The sequence below is a fragment of the Elephas maximus genome, chromosome 4 (genome assembly GCF_024166365.1).
Source record: "Elephas maximus indicus isolate mEleMax1 chromosome 4, mEleMax1 primary haplotype, whole genome shotgun sequence".
Lineage (NCBI taxonomy): Eukaryota > Metazoa > Chordata > Mammalia > Proboscidea > Elephantidae > Elephas > Elephas maximus.
Genome location: NC_064822.1, coordinates 20337509 through 20355358, shown reverse-complemented (window position 1 = coordinate 20355358; position 17850 = coordinate 20337509). Strand labels below are relative to the sequence as shown.

At 39.6% G+C, this 17850-nt stretch overlaps 1 protein-coding gene across 3 annotated transcripts in view; it reads right to left on the bottom strand.

The window, feature by feature from the left end:
• The window catches only part of DIP2C (disco interacting protein 2 homolog C), a 655995-nt gene that overhangs the window by 153079 nt on the left and 485066 nt on the right, over positions 1-17850 (bottom strand). For all 3 annotated transcript variants that reach the window (XM_049881664.1, XM_049881665.1, XM_049881666.1), the window contains 2 exons: positions 4679-4818; positions 1952-2088 (listed from right to left, as the gene is read on the bottom strand). In XM_049881664.1, coding sequence (XP_049737621.1) covers positions 1952-2088; positions 4679-4818 — 277 coding nt within the window. The remainder of the gene's footprint in view (positions 1-1951; positions 2089-4678; positions 4819-17850) is intronic.

Sequence of the window (17850 nt, the reverse complement as noted above, 5' to 3'; positions counted from 1 at the left end):
GTTGTAAGCTGCTATTATTCTTTTGTACAGAAAAATGAGGTAAATAAACTTAGATAGATAGAATACCTTTGAAGGGCATTTAATCCATTTTACAAATGAGGAAGTAGAGACTGAGTAGGAGACCTGCCAGAGATCGTTCATAGAATCAGTGGCAGAAAGAGCGGGAAGACCTGAGTCTCCTGGTTCCAAGCCCTGTTACTTTTTTGCTTGGTAAATTAAGCTCTCATTTAGAAGACTCTGGTCAGCATGCAAGGACAGTTACGCTTAGTCTATCAGGCAATATAGTGAGGTGATCTTCCAGATTTCTGAAAAAGTGGGGGCCTTGAGTCAACAGATAAATGATTTTAATAAAGGAAAACCCATCCTTCATGCTACGGGCAGCTCTGATATAAACATCTATGTTCTAAATGCAAAATTTATAAAGACTTAAGGCACTGAATTACTAACACCAGAATCTTTCTCCCCCATAATTCTGTTTGTTAGTATTTATTTAAGGATCGTATAAAAAATATACAAAGTTCATCTAATCATTTAAATCTTGTACCACTCCTCCTTATAAAAAAAATGTGAACTGAAATCTGCTTTTCTTTAACTCTGTCTCATTATCTTCAGTAATACTTCTACAGAAACAGGCCAAGGCAAATTCTATTTGCCGAAAAGCTTCATAAACAGTTAAAAAGAGTAATTCCCCATCCCACCCCACTCCTTCAGCTAATAGTCATTTGTTCCTACACCTCTTATAATTATATGGGCACCTTACACGTGTTTCATTCTTACAATACCCCAGAAATCATTACGATATACTAATAAATGCTAATTCATTCTTTTGTTTATCGCACAAAAGCGATAAATGGAGAATCAGTGCACATTTTAAATAGCATGTGAGTTGTAAAATGACTGATCCCTATTTATTAAAACATTATTTGTTATTTTTTTCTTATTGGAACTACACTGAAAAGAAAAACATAAAAATGTAAAAGAAACAAATCAAATGAGTGCAAACTCTAAACCTGTTTTCCTCCAGATAAACCAGCATAGAACAGACAGAACAGGAGCTGTGATTTTTATTTAGCCTTACGTTTAGCTCTCGTATAAGGGTTATTTTAGAAATTTGAATATGTATTCACAAAGCTGGCAAATCCCACATTCCAAAGGCTGCCATGAATAAGGCACCCTAACATATCTGTTCAATCACATTCAAAGTTACTAAACATATTAAAATTTTATCCCCAAGAAATTTGTATTTTCTTACGCATAACTTAATCAAATATTGTGTTGTTACTACTGTCAGGTATCACGTGGTAAAATTTTTGAGAAATACACTGAAGTTTGGCCCTGTGAACACAACTCCCTTAATGTCTTTGTTTAGTCTCCATCATAGGAGCACGCGCACACATATACTTGCTCATACTGTTTGGATAATTATTTAATGTATATGTGTGTTCAAGTTACTCACTGGGCTCAGGTCTGGCCAAGTGTCATCTAGCTGAAGGTCCTTATGGGTCTGGGACAGCATGAGTGTGTTCCTTTATTCATCTATCAGTCAGGTACTTAGTACCCATGCTGAATATCCCTGCTGGGAACTCTGAGTACATACATGGTTTCTGCCCTCAGATTTACAAACCACTCAGTGTTCACACAGCACTCAACAGAATAGTTCATGAAAAGGCATACTTTTACTAAACAGGTAGAAGTGAAAATAATAATAAATTAAAAAGGTCCATTTTTAGTAAACTGCAGTTATTCTTTTTTGACACTGATTACAAAGTCAAAGCAATGGAGATTAACCAAATTTACTGAAAACTACAAAATATGGGAGGAGGAAGTGCAACCATTTTAATAAATATGCATATGATTTATTTAAAATTACAATCTTCTATTTCATGGCTACTACTATGCACCTAGAAATGGTTGTATGAAGACCATGGACAGACTCTTTCCATCAACCTACCTCAAAGGTGTTCTTGGTCATGCCTGAGAGGCCGTAATAGGACGTGCCTGTAGCAATGGCACACACGCACAGCTCTCCAATTTCATCTGTCCTACACAGCTGAGGAACTCCATCTGGCTTCACGGAACACATGATGGCTAAAAGTGAAACAAGAAAGAGCAGAGGACATGAGAGAAGGAGCGAGAATATGAGCAAGAATATAGTTCATAGAAATCATACGTAGAACAAAACCCCAGGTGTAACAGTGCACCGGGTACTCATTTTCCCTGAAAGGAGTCATGATTTTTCATGTTGCAACAAATGTAAAATGTCATAAAAAACCCCCAAAAAACCAAACCCAGAGCCGTCGAGTCGATTCTGACTCATAGCGACCCTACAGGACAGAGTAGAACTGCCCCAGAGAATTTCCAAGGAGTGCCTGGCGGGATTCAAACTGTCGACCCTTTGGTTAGCAGCCGTAGCACTTAACCACTACGCCACCAGGGCTTCCAAAATGTCATAGTTATGAATAGATAATTGCTTTAATGTTAATGTATAAATTATATTTCAGGCGATAACATTTTCTGCTATTTAGATGTGAGGAATATACTTGGAATGAAGCTGAGGGTCATTTGTCGCACAAATACCATGCACAAAGCAGCATCAAAAGGCATGCAATTTACAGAAAGCAACTTGAATTTTACAAATTAAGAAGCACAAAATACTTGCTTTAAAGTCTTTCACAGATTTTCTAAATTTAAAGCAATATTTATGTCTCAAATGGCCTAAAGAACTCTTAATCTTTGACCTGAAATTTACTGTTGAGGCAGGTCCTTCAGAGAGTATGGGTTGTTGACTGCTTCAGCAACGGAACACTTGTAGCTCATAATTTGATGACACTAGGTTCTCACCAGTCTGCAGCATGAACACCTTGCCTCCTTTTATGACATGTACCTGACCTTTATGTACCACCACTGCCAGTTACATATGTGAACAGCGACCCAAGAGCCTGGAGTTTCGACAGACGGGTGGTTTCAGCCCAGTGAGCTCATTTAACAATAGCTGAGCTGGTTAGAAAGAAAAGCCTAAAACTTCCAGTCAACACTGCCCACCTTCCCCCCATTACAGTTAGAAGCCACAAGAAGCACGATGTCTAGAAACAAAACCAGCTGAAATGTAAGAAAAGGTGTCCAACCTCACTCCTAATAAGACAAATAAGACACTCCTAATAAGACAAACTGAAATCAAAATTACACTGGGATATTCTTTACCCATCATATTGTAAAATAAAAAAGCCTGGAAATACACTTGGGGCAAGGGAATAGAAAAAGGGGTACTTTCATCCATTGCTGGAAGAAGTATTAACTCTTCAAAAGACAACTTAGCACCATCTGTCAACATTACATGGCATATTCCCTTCAAAACAGAAATCCCATTTTTTCCAACAGATAATTCTCACACATGTGCAGGGTGAAGTGTAGACAATGTCATTCTCTGCAGCACTGCTGAACAGCAAAAGATTAGAAATAACCCCAGTGGAGACTGCTCACATAAATTACTCTAACACTGCACCATCTTAAAAAGAAGGAGTGAACTCACGTACTGCTGACAAGAGGTTCTAGGCAGAAGACAGGAAGGTATATTTGGTACTCTACCGTTAACGTTAAATAAAAAAACAAGAAACAGTAAAAAGGAACATACACACACACACACACGTGTGTGTGGGTATATTATGTGTATATTCATTTATATAGTTCAACATACTGTTGAAAGGAAACACCGGATTCTTTTGGTTGTCTCTAATGGCTGGAAACAAGATTTTGAAACTTTTGCATTTTGAGGGGGAAACCTGGCCTGAGGAAGGGAACTTGGCTCTGTTTTGGAGCTAGATAGTGAGAAGCCTAAATGCTGAAGCATTTATTTACTAGGTGGAGAAAGACAGGAACCAAGCAAAATCACTGTGCAAGTGAGAAAGCAGGCCGATCTCCTAGTGCTAACTCACTAGTTTTTAAACAGGGCTTCATGGAGCCCTACTGCCTCACTGTGGTGACCGACGGCAGGGCATCACAGGCAGAGGGCCCTTACACCCATGGCAATTCTCCTCATGTATTTTCTAAAGATGGGTTTCTGTGACTTTTTAAAAAGGGGATTAAAAAAGAGTTTTTAAATTTATGTTTTTTTAATAGTTAAATTTTTGAACAATTATCTAGATTCAGATTACTCCATTTTCACACTTCACACACTTTTTAAAAAAATATCTCATACACATTTGTTACGAGACTTCAGTGCTTTAGCGGTCTTGCTCGAGGGTCCCAGCTTGGCTGCATGTCTGAAAGCCTGTTCCTTCCATGTTGAAGGAGAAAAAGCTCCCTGACTGCCAGGACAAGGCGGGAGAGCTGCTCAGTGCTGCTTCCTTAGGGAAGACAGGTCCTGGAGCCAGAGTTGTACAAAATGACACAAATGCCCTTCTCCATCAGGAAGTTCTTTTTCTTGCACGTTCTGGGTTTTACAGAGTGGAAGCATTACCCTAAGTTGCTGAAGCTTCATGAATGCTTTAGAAGAATGGGAAGACACACCTAAAGTGGGAAATAAATGCTCAATCTCAGAGATCCTATTAGAGGATCAGGACACATACAATAGTTGATTAATCCATGGGGACAAAGGGTTGTCATTTCTGACTTCAAACTCTTTCGTCTAGAAGATTCCACCCTGTCTGCTTCCCAAGGACTTCCCTGGGTAGGTACTTACCTCCAGGCATCACCAGGCCAACATCCTGTACAGTGAGGACAGACAGCTTCTCTTCGGAGTCCACTCGGATGACGCCATAGGTCAGCCCATGCATGGAGAGAACGCCCCGGCCCGGGGGCTGGTTGCTGTCGTCTGTGGGCCTGTAACAGCAATTTTTATCTCAATATATAGAACCATATGTAACCGTATAACCTTATCTATGTAAGTGTGTATGTCCATCATAACCATAAGTATGCATGTGTGCTGGCAGGGGGGAGACGGACAGGCAGCCACCTGTAGGGTCCCGACACCTTCTGAAAACAGAAGTTGTTGCCACACCTTCACGCACTGTTCTTAACTAATGAGAGTACTTAGCACTTTTAAGAGTACTTGTTTTCTCTGTTTATGTTAGTGAGTTTGCTCTTTCTGTTTCCGTGCTCTCAAAGCAGAATATTTTACAAACGCCTTTACAACATTAAAGACACCCCAGTGTTCCTCTCACAGCATGCCCCTCCTTCTTATGTGCCTCTACCAAAGACTCATTCATTCATTCATTCATTCATTCACTCTCTCTCCCCCCACTTTCTGTGCAAGGACTGATGTTTCCAGTCTTACAAATGGCTAAAAAGGGAGAGTACATCTCTGAGAACACAGACAACATCAATGAACAGAAATTATAGGAACTCTGGGTACACACACTGTAGGCTCTTGCTCGATTTTATGTATGAATTTAAAATAAGATATATGCTGTACCATTCTGGCTGCCAAGTTTTAAGAGAAATCACTTGGATGATCAACATGCTGTAAAATGCTTCTGAGATATGGGTGTCTGGACAAAGTATTGTTGTTGTTGTTAGGTGCCATCGAGTCCGTTTTGACTCATAGCAATCCTAAATACAACAGAATGAAACACTGCCTGGTCCTATGCCATTCTCAAAACTGTTGCTATGTTTGAGCCCATCGTTGCGGCCACTGTGTCAATCCATCTTGTTGAGGGTCTTCCTCTTTTTCGCTGACCCTCTACTTTACCAAGCGTGATATCCTTCTCCAGGGACTGGTCCCTCCTGACAAGATGTCCAAAGTACTCGAGATGAAGCATCGCCATCCTCGCTTCTAAGGAGCATTCTGGCTGTATTTCTTCCGAGACAGATTTGTTCACTCTTCTGGCAGCCCATGGTATATTTGATATTCTTTGCCAACATCATAATTCGAAGGCATTAATTCTCGTTCGGTCTTCCTTATTCATTGTCCGGCTTTTGAATGCATATGAGACGACTGAAAATGGCATGGCTTTGGGTCAGGTGCACCTTAGTCCTCAAAGTCACATTTTTAGGTAAAACACAGTTTTCCAAATACCACTGCCTTACCAATCTGTCTTCTCTGCTGCCCACGAAGCTCCTGTCTTTTAGTCCTCTCTGACACCTCCAAGGGTCATCTCTATTCTCTCTCGAGCTCATTCCACACCAGCATTCAGGCCTTCGCTCTTCCTCAAATACCCTGGTTCACTCCCACCTCAAGGGTTTCCCACTTGTCCTTCCTCTACCTAGAATGTTCTCCTCACAGATACCCACAGGGTCTCTCCCACACTGCCTTCATGTGTCAGCTTAAATATGCAACTTCTCAGGTGACTCCTTAAATAACAGCAGCCCCTCCTAGCACTCCAATTATCGGACATACTGCACCTATGACATCTCTTCCATCGGAATCTACACTTTCTGAGGGCAGCAGTTTTTGTTTTACTCACTGCTGTACCCTAGCTCCCGGAATAGTGTCTAGCAATAAATACGTGTTGACCAAATTAGTGAATCAATACATGAATTTAAGACGAGAAGATCGTGGATTTTATCCCTGTAAGCTAAAGAGTCTTCAATGTGTAGTTAAGTGACAGGCTACAATTAGGTAAACATCACACTTATTTCAGTAATCTTCCATTTATTAATCTCTGATGTCGTTTTAGGATCTGAAAAATGGGATATAAACAGAAATTCGCTTTTAAATTTAAAACATTATGAAGGTTTATAAAACCCTAAAAACATAAATGGGGAGACATAAAAGTTAAAATTCACAAAAGGCCTCATTTGACTCAAGTAGGTGGTGCATTTAAGAGAAAGTATAAAATTGTGCAACAAAGGACATTATTAAAAAATGTAGGGGGAAAAACCCTACAGAACAGGAGGAAATATTTAGAAATAATATTATCTGATAAGAGTTTAATGTCCAGAACATATAAAGAACTCCTACAACTCAACAACAAAAAGAAAAACAGTCCAATTAAAAATGGGCAAAAGACTTGAACAGGTATTTTTCTAAAGAAGATATGCAAATGGACAACATGCACATCATTAGAGAACTGCAAATCCAAACCACAACAGGGTACCACTTCACATCTACTAGGATGGCTATTAAGGAGCTCCTGGGTGGTGCTAATGGTTAAGTGCTGAACTACTAAACTGAAAGGTTTGTGTAAGGCCTGGTGATCTGCCTCCGAAAGGTCACAGCCTTGAAAACCCTACAGACCAATTCTACTCTGCACACATGGGGTTGTCATGAGTTAGAACTGACTTGATGGCAACTAATAATAACAACGGAGCCCTGATGGTGCAGTGGTTAAGAGCTACAGCATGCTATGGCTGCTAACCAAAAAGGCTGGCAGTTCAACAATGGATGGCAATTACATTAAAAAATGGAAAATAACAAGTGCTGGCAGGGATGTGTAGTACTAGCACCCTCATGCACTGCTGGTGTGAATGTAAAATGGTGCAGCTGCTGTGGTATATACAGACAATGGAATAATATTCAACCAATAAAAGGAATGAAGTTCTAATACCTGCTACCATGTGGATGAACACTGAAAACATTATGCTACGTAAGTCAGACACAAAGGACAAATATCGTATGATCCCACTTGTATGAAATACCTAGATTAGGTAAATGCACAGGGACGGAAAGTAGGTTAGCGGTTTGCGTGGGCTGGAGGGAGGGGTAATAGGGTTACTGCTTAGTGGGCACAGAGTTTCTGTTTGGGGTGATGAAAAAGTGTGGAAGCAAATAGTGGGGGTGGTTGTACAACACTGTTAATGTAATATCACTGAAGCATACACTTAAAAATGATTAAAATGGCAAATTTTGTTATGTTTTAACACAATTAAAAAGGTATTAAAAAAAACTGTATAGAAATAGAAGTAATTATTCTATTTGTAACAATCAAAAAGGGGAGTTAACTAGGTAAAACAGGCAAGTCTGCCCGAATAATAAAGCCCCTCTTAAACCACCTGAAAATGACGAGTTCAGAACACTGGAACGCATGTTATCCCTGGCTTTTCTACTCCAACAGGCCCTAATGAGTCAAAGTGTTGAAATGAAAACACAGGAGTCCTGCAACAGTCCTACCCTGCACCACCACTTCCTTAAAAAAAAAAAAAAAAAAAAAAAAAAAAAAAAAACCCATCACCATTGAGCCAATTCCAACTCACACTGATCCTGTATGACAGACTAGAAACACCTCATAGGGTTTCCAAGGTTATACTCTTTACTGAAGTGACTGTCACATCTTTCTCCTGCAGAGTGGCTGGTGGGTTCAAACCCCCAATCTCTCAGTTAGCAGCTGAACGCTTAACTACTGCACCACTGGGGCTCTCACCTCCTTACCCTACCCATAATCCTCCGCAAAGACGCAACGTGAAATTCACAAATTACATAAACTTTACTATCTTAGAAATTAAAAGTATACTTATGCTTTATTTTAAAAAGCCAAATGAAAAGAAAAACGCTGGTCTAGCCCCGAGACATCTCAACAGGAAAGTCTGAAGATTTAAGAACCCTGAGCCGTGGTGACGGAACAGCACTGCTTAGATCCGGTGATGCACGGTTTGTTGTTTTAGTTACAGGATTGTCTCTTCTATATAATAACAGTAATGAGAAACAAGACGTAGTTAAATGCCTTACATTATAAACTGCGTTATAGAAAATTTTCAATTATGTTCATAAAATTATACTTATGGGAGACTGGACATACTCACTTAAAATGTAAACTGATGATACCAGCTGGTGTCAACTTCACCTACCAGTATATATTTATATAGAGTTTCTTGTAGCCAGAGAAACCCCAGACTCCTAGGTTGTTTTTCTCCCTGCAAAAAGAGCATGCTAGAAGCAAATAAATTCCTGCAGACACAGTGTCCATACTCCACAGCACTAGAGACTTCATCACCAAAACAAAACAAAAATGGTACTCCTGGTTCCATTCTCTTGACTTTTCCGCAAGACCTGGTCCTGCTGACAACCACCTCCCTCCTGACGACCAAGCCTGATGCTCAGTCAACAATCTTCAGGCACTAGACTGTGCTAAGTTCTTCACACATATTGATTCTTCCAATACAAAAGCCTACACAAAAACTACGATGTTCCCCATTTTACAGATCAGAAAACTGAAGCACAGAAATGCTGTCTGACTTGCCTAAGTCCGCACTGCCAGTAAGTGGTGGGGCTTGGTGGGCTTCAAACCCAGGGCCCTGCCTGCCTAGGACCTGCAGAGAATCCAGTCTCACTCCCGACATTTCCCTTCCTCCAGCCTTAGGACATCAAGCACCCCCTCATTCACTGCCCCATTTTCCTTTTATGACATTTAAAAACAAATGATCTGAGTAACACGTGTATGTTCTTAGCATGAACAATTCAAATACCGTATAGGAATGTATAGCAAAAAGCGAAAGTTCCTATTTATCCTTCATCCTCTCTCTAATCCTACTCCCTGCCCCATGTTGTTGTTAGGTGCTGATGAGTCGGTTCTGACTCATAGTGACCCTAGGCACAACAGCACAAAACAATGCCAGGTCCTGTGTCATCCTCACAATCGTTGCTATGCTTGAGCTCACTGTTGCAGCCACTGTGTCAATCCACCTTGTTGAGGGCCTTCCTCTTTTCCACTGACCCTCTACTTTGCCAAGCATGATGTCCTTCTCCAGGGACCAACCCCTCCTGATAACATGTCCAAAGTACGTAAGACGCAGTCTAACCATTCTTGATTCCAGGGAGGATTCTGTTTCTACTTCTTCCAAGACAAATTTGTTCGTTCTTTTGGCAGTCCGTGGTATATTCAATATTCTCTGGCAACAGCACAATTCAAAGGTGTCAATTCTTCTTTGGTCTTCCTTATTCATTGTCCAGCTTTCACATGCATATGATGCTATTGAAAATACCATGGCTTGGGTCAGGCGCACCTTAGTCTTCAAGGTGACATCTTTACTTTTGCAGCACATTTGCCCAATGCAATGCATCTCTTTATTTCTTGACTCCTGCTTCCATGGCTGTTGATTGTGGATCCAAGTAAAATGAAATCCTTGACAACTTCAATCTTTTCTCTGTTTATCATGATGTTGCTCGTTGGTCCAGTTGTGAGGATTTTTGTTTTCTTTATGTTGAGGTACAATCCATACTGAAGGTTGTGGTCTTTGATCTTCATTAGTAAGTGCTTCGAGTCCTTTCCACTGTCAGCAATCAAGGTTGTGTCATCTGCATAACGTAGGTTGTTCATGAGCCTTCCTCCAATCCTGATGCCCTGTTCTTCTTCATATAGTCCAGCTTCTCGGATTTGCTCAGCGTACAGATTGAATAGGTATGCTGAAAGGATACAACCCTGACACACACCCTTCCTGACTTTAAGACACTCAGTATCCCCTTGTTCTGTCCGAATAACTGCCTCTTGATATATGTAAAGGTTCTTCATGAGCACAATTAAGTGTTCTGGAATTCCTGTTCTTCGCAGTGTTATCCATAGTTTGTTAAGATCCACACAGTCGAATGCCTTTGCATAGTCAATAAAACACAGGTAAACATCCTTCTGGTATTCTCTGCTTTCAGCCAGGATCCATCTGACATCAGCAATGATATCCCTCGTTCCACGTCCTCTTCTGAAACCAGCCTGAAGTTCTGGCAGTTCCCTGTTGATATACTGCTACAGCCGCTTTTGAATGATCTTCAGCAAAATCTTGCTTGCGTGTGATATTGTTCTATAATTTCCACATTCGGTTGGATCACCTTTCTTGGGAATAAGCATAAATATGGACCTCTTCCAGTCAGTTAACCAGGAAGCTGTCATCCATGTTTCTTGGCATAGACAAGTGAGCAACTCAGTGCTGCATCTGTTTGTTGAAACATCTCAATTGATATTCCATCAATTCCTGGAGCCTTGTTTTTCGCCAATGCCTTCCAAGCAGCTTGGACTGTTCCCTCAGTACCATCGGTTCCTGATCATATGCCACCTTTTGAAATGGTTGAATATCGACTAATTCTTTTTGGTGTAATGACTCTGTGTATTCTTTCCATCTTCTTTTGATGGTTCCTGTGTCGTTTAATATTTTCCCCATAGAATCCTTCACTATTGCAACTTCAGGCTTGAATTTTTTCTTCAGGTCTTTCAGCTTGAGAAACACCAAGTGTGTTCTTCCCTTTTGGTTTTCTGTCTCCAGCTCTTTGCACATGTCATTGTAATACTTTACTTTGTCTTCTCGAGCCACTATTTGAAATCTTCTGTTCTTTTCTTTTACTTCATCATTTCTTCCTTTTGCTTTAGCTGCTTGATGTTCGTGTGCACGTTACCAAGTCTCCTCTGACATCCATCTTGGTCTTTTCTTTCTTTCCATCTTTTCAGTGACCTCTTGCTTTCTTCTCGTATGATGTCATTCCACAAATCGTTTGGTCTTCGGTCCCTAGTGTTCAATGTGTCAAATCTATTCTTGAGGTGGTCTCTAAATTCAGGTGGGATATACTCAAGATTGTATTTTGGCTCTTGTGTAATTGTTCTGATATTCTTCAGTTTCAGCTTGAACTTCCCTATGAGCAATTGATGGTCTGTTCCACAGTTGGCCTCTGGTCTTGTTCTGAGTGATGATACTGGGCTTTTCCATCATCTCTTTCCACAGATATAGCTGATTTGATTCCTGTGTGTTCCATCTGGTTAGGTCCGTGTGTATAGTCGCTGTTTATGTTGGTGAAAGAAGGTATTTGCGATGGAGAAGTTTTTGGTCTTGCAAAATTCTATCATTCAATCTCCAGCATTGTTTCTATCACCAAGGCCATGTTTTCCAACTACCAATCCTTCTTCTTTGTTTCTAACTTTTGTATTCCAATCACCAGTAATTATCAATGCATCGTGATTGCACGTTCGATCAATTTCAGACTGCAGAAGCTGATAGAAATCTTCCATTTCTTCACCTTTGGCCTTAGTGGCTGGTGCATAAATTTGAATAATAGTTCTATTAACTGGTCTTCTTTGTAGGCATATGGATATTATCCTATCACTGACAGTGTTGTACCTCAGGATAGATCTTGAAATGTTCTTTTTGACAATGAATGCAACACTTTCCGTCTTCAAGCTGTCATTCCCAGCATAGTAGACTGTATGACTGTCCCAATTCAAAATGGCCTATACCATTCCATTTCAGCTCACTAATGCCTAGGATATCGATGTTCATGCATTCCATTTCATTTTTGACGATTTCCAATTTTCCTAGATTCATACTTTATACATTCCAGGTTCCAATTATTAATGGATGTTTGCAGCTGTTTCTGCTCATATTGAGTGATGCCACATCAGCAAATGAAGGTCCTGGAAGCTTTACTCCATCCACGTCATTAAGGTCGACTCTACTTTGAGGAGGCAGCTCTTCCCCAGCCCTCGTTTGAGTGCCTTCCAACCTGGGGGATCATGTTCCAGCACTATATCAGACAACGTTCCACTGCTATTCATTCATTCTGTCAGTCTGTCGTACTGTGAGGGCTTGTGTGTTGCTGTGATGCTGGAAGCTGTGGCACCGGTATTCAGATACCAGCAGGGTCACCCACGGAGGACAGGTTTCAGCTGAGTTTCCAGAATAAGACTGACTAGGAAGAAGGATCTGGCAGTCTACTTCCAAAAAGCATTAGCCAGTGAAAACCCCTGCCCCGCAGGGAACCACTATCAACACTTCTAAATATAAAATTCCAGGTTCTATAATATGTACTTACATACAAAAATATGTACAGATACAGATATATTTATTTTCAAGGAAAATTAGAATCACAATACATATTTTTCTGCAATTTGCTTTTTCACTATATATCTTGTAGATCTTTCCACGTGTGTATACGCATATATATGTGCACACATACACACCAATGCATTTATATGTCTTAACTGCCACATGGTAGTTAGTAAATCATTTACTTTATTTCATTTAATTTTTGTACAGTTGGAAATTATTATGTAGGACACACACTGAGAAATGGAATAGAAGGATCAGAAAGTATATACAATTAAAATTTTGATAAAGACAAAACACTTTCTGAAAAGATTGTATTATTTTTATTCCCAGTAGTAGTATATAAAAGTATTATCACTGTTTTTCATTTAATATACATAATACAAACCCTTTGTCCTCGAGTTGATTTCAACTCATAGTGACCCTATAGGACAGAGTAGAACTGCCCCATAGGGTTTCTATGGAGCAGCTGGTAGATTCGAACTGCCGACCTTCTGGTTAGCAGCAGAGCTCTTAACCAGTGTGCCATGAGGGCTCCATACATTATACAGCATTGCTTATATGCTATATGCTGTCCAAGTATTTTATACATATGAATTAATTTATTCTTTCTAACACCCCTGTGAGACAGGAACAATTTTCTCTCCATTTTACAGACAAGGAAACAGACAAAGAGAGATTATTTACTGTCCAGGGTCACAGCCGTGGAGCAGAGCCAGGAGTCAAATTCAGACTGGTTTCAGAATCTGTGCTTTGAACCACGGTGCTAACCTGCCTCTCAACAGTGACTCTCCGCATATTCTTAGCAACACTGATAATCAAACTTCAAAATTATTCCTAATTTGATCAGTAAACCACCATTCCTCTTTGCTTCAGTTGGCATTCCCTTGATTACAATCAAGTTTAGATTATCTATATGTCCATTATTACCTTTCTAGGATATTACGAGTCTGGGTAGATAAAATAATCTGAATAAGCAGAATTTACCAGGATTTAAGAAACATTTATTTTAATAATAACAGTAAATTAAATAACGGCTAACAGGGCCATAGGCCCATTTATCAGCTTCCATACTGAATTCTAAGATGAAAATGGTGTATTCATGACTATGCACCTTACATGTCTCATCTAGAACATAACTTACAGAGTGAATCATCTCCAACTACCATAAAAAAAAAAAAAAAATTTTTTTTTTTTTTTTTATGCCATACGACCCAGCAATTCCAATCCTAGGTATATACCCAAAAGAACTGCAAGCAGGAATGCAAACAGAAACCTGTACACCAACGTTCACTGCCGCACTATTCACAATAGCCAAAATGTGCCTAAATGTCCACTAATAGATAAATGGATAAACAAGATATGGTACATACATACAATGAAATATTACTCAATCATAAAGAGAAATGATGTCCTGATACACGCTACAAAATAGATGAAGCTTGAAAACACTATGCTGAGTGAAGTAAGTCTAACCACAAAGTGACAAATACTGTATGATCTCATTTATATGAAATGGACTGATGTAGAGAGACCAGGTTGGGACAGAGGGGGAAAGAGGGATTCACTGCTTGGGGGGCACAGAGTTTCTGTTAACGGTGGTAGAATGATCTCGGAATGGGTAGTGGTGAGAGCTGCACATGATGAACATAATCAATGTCACTGAATTGTACATGTAAAAACTGCTGAATTGGCAAATGTTTTGTTATATATATTTTTACCACAATTAAAAAAAAGTGAATTATCTCAGCAATTTTCAGGAACGTAAGGTATGGCCAATATTGCAATTACAAGCAAAATGGATGTACTCATTAAGACAGAAATCAAGACAGGTGAAAGAAGAAAGGTGTACACTCAAGCTTGGCAGCCTGCTTCATACAGATGTACGCCATAGCAAATGGTTTCCACCGAAGACAGGCTGCATCCACTATTTACTGGTCATGTTATTGCCAGTCTCCGTAAAACGTAAGGTACACCTTAAGCTAATCATGCTGGTGTAACACCTGAGGAAATTGCTACTATCAATTTTAATTAATACCATCTATGGTTTGCTACTACTGACACCAAACAGAGCCCGGCAGGCTCATATATGCATTAACACAAACAAATGGAGTCAAGTAAATAGCAAGCAGTTACAATGATTTTCATTTCCAGGATTTAATAGGGTAAACAGCAACTACATTTGGAGAGCTTTAATTCCATGTCAGTCACTGAATCCTTTTGCAAGTGGGAAAATAAAGGTCCTTCAATCCCTTCACAGTCTCCATTTAGTAATTCTCAGCTTAGAAAGAGCAAAGGATTCCCTCCGCTAACAATACTCCTTATAGTACAGGAAAACCTACGGAAGTCGGAACCTGTATAAGGCAGAAAACCATCAAAGAAGGAAAACTCAAATATTTCCCACTAAAACAAACAATGGAAAAGACCACCCTGCCAAAGGCAGAAAACTTGCAAGACGCAGAAAACAAGGCAGTCCCGATGAGTTCTGGCTCTCAGAGGTGTCACTATTTATATGTAACAGAGAATTATACAAATACATACACACACAAACAATAACAGCAGTTAATGTTAAATTCTTACTATGTACTAGGCATATTTTCAAGTGGCTCATATATACTTAACTCATTTAATGTTCACACTACCTTATGATGTGGGTACAATTATCACTCTCATTTTACAAATAAGGAAGCTAGGGCAGAAGGATTAAGCATGTGCCCAAGGTTACAATGCTTGTATGCAGAAGAGCAAGGAGAGTCAAGAGCTGGAACTGGAACCTGGCAGACTGACTTCAAAACACGCTTCTTGACCACTATGCTTCCTCACTAGATATGAGCAATTATTAACCGAATTTAAGCTCTTCAATTCTTAATACAGTTACGCTGCTCCTCATTTCTATGAATTAAGCCATGTTTTCATTTAGATAAAACGATTATCATCTCCAAGTATTTTCTTACAGAACATTTAAAATTTTATCTAACTTATTATTACAAGCAATATATTTTAATTTAGCTTCTTACAGTTTAAAAAGGAGATTATGGATCTCCACGTCTGACTTTTTTGGGCAATCAAAAATATTCTTAAAAACCTCACTTCAACTCACACATTTGTGTTAATTTTTTTTTTTTTTTTTTAACTCTAGATCTCTAGTCACTGCCTTGGGCAGAAACCGCTGAATTGGATGGGCATTATACAGTGTAGTTTCACCTGCTGGCTGTCTTCTTGTTTTCTTCCAGCATGCCAACTTTTGGGTTAGATATTTTCAAAATGGAAAACAATTATGGTGGGAGGGTGGTGGTAAATGTATTATTCTCCAAAATTGCTGTTTTAATTACTGTTTTATGCAATTATTACCCTTACACCGATAAAGCATCAAGGTATAGAAATAGTGTCTTGTACTTAAGAAAGCCAAAAAAAAAAAGTGTTTTTTAAAATTAGTTCAACCAATGGTGACATGGCTCTCAAAAGGTAATTCTCTCATCTATCTTCTTGAGCTGGAGACAGAATAAGAGAGCCATCTGTAGATACTGGGAACCAGAAAATAACTTCCCAATTTTCGTTCTGTAAACTGCCACTTTGTGTAATTTTACGGACAAGTTTAGGCACTACGCATCCAAATTTCACCAACATTTTTCTACTCCACAACTAATCCTGAAAGAAAAAGGGGAACTAACAAATAAAAATAATATGTCATAATGACAAAAAAAAAAAAAAGACTAATAATGAGATGGGTGCAGGTTTAAACAGAAAAAGAAAGGAGAATACATACCCAAGTAAAAAACAAGGAGTACAAAGGAAGCCAGCGTGGTACCCAAGGACTTAATTAATGAAAAACAGGGATTTTCGCCACTACTTAATTATATGTATGAACACAGACGACATGTCTCTCTTCCCTTGTTGCTTCATGTTCTCTGACTCATGTTATTTAAAAAAAAAAAAAAAATTAAACCTTCTACAACATACTTAGCAATCTACACCCATGGAAGTAGCAGTCAAGAAATCAAATGACATACTGCACTGGGTAAATACGCTACAACAGACCTCTTTAAAGTTCTAAAAAGCAAAGACATCACTTTGTTGACTACAGTGTGCCTGACCCAACCCATTGTCTTTATGTGCACATGGAAGCTGGACAATGAATAAGAAAGTCAGAAGAAGAACTGATGCATCTGAATTGTGGTGCTGGTGAAGAATACTGACTAGACCATGGACTAACAAGAGAACAAACAAGTCTGTCTTAGAAGAAGTACAATCAGAATGTTCCTTAGAAGTAGGGATGCTAAGATTCCATCTTGCTTACTTTGGATACAACATCAGGAAAGATGAATCCCTAGAAAAGAATATTACGTTTGGTAGAGTCAGTGCAAATGAGGAAAACCCTCAGCGAGATGGACTGACCCAACAGCCACAACAAGGAACTCAAATATATCAAAGATCATGGAGAAGGCACAAGACCAGGCAAAGGTACGTTCTGTTATACATAAGGTCACTGTGAGTCAGAGCCGGCTCAATGGTAATTAGAAACAACAACAATGTATGAATACTAATCGTTTTTTAAGATGACCTTAATTTCCTTCTGGAGAACCACCTTTCTTCTACTGAGGGTAATATGATGGGAGGGTAAGTCTGGTGGTGGCCTGCCTCTCTGAAAGCAAAAGGGGTCAGACGTGGTCTCTGGCAGGAGTGCTGGGAGGTGGGCAAAGTCAGGGCAGTGGGCGCCCATGCACCAGCCTGCTCCTCTCCCTACTCCTTCATCACCAAGGTTCTAGGTGGCACTGGCTTTCCAAAGCACTGTGGATCATGCCCATTTTTTCAAGCAGGATACTTCAAATTTCCAGTGATTCTCTTTTGTGTAAGTTAGAGGCATTTTATGCTGTTTACAAGAGGAGTGACATTAAAATATTGAACAATCAGGGCATGGGAACCAACTAGTCAGGCACAATACCCTCCAATCTGGAAGGACACTGGCTTTGAGAAGCCCTGCATGCTCCCGCACACAGCTGTACTCATGCAGCCCTGCTGGGATCCACAGATCTTACCCTGATAGACCATCTAAACAGCTTCTCTGTTACTAATTCAGCTTCCTGATTTATAAACATTATTTTTATTTTTTTACAGAAAAAAATCCCAAAGTGATGTGTGTTCCAGAGAGGGTTAGAAGTTCTAAAAACAGTAATC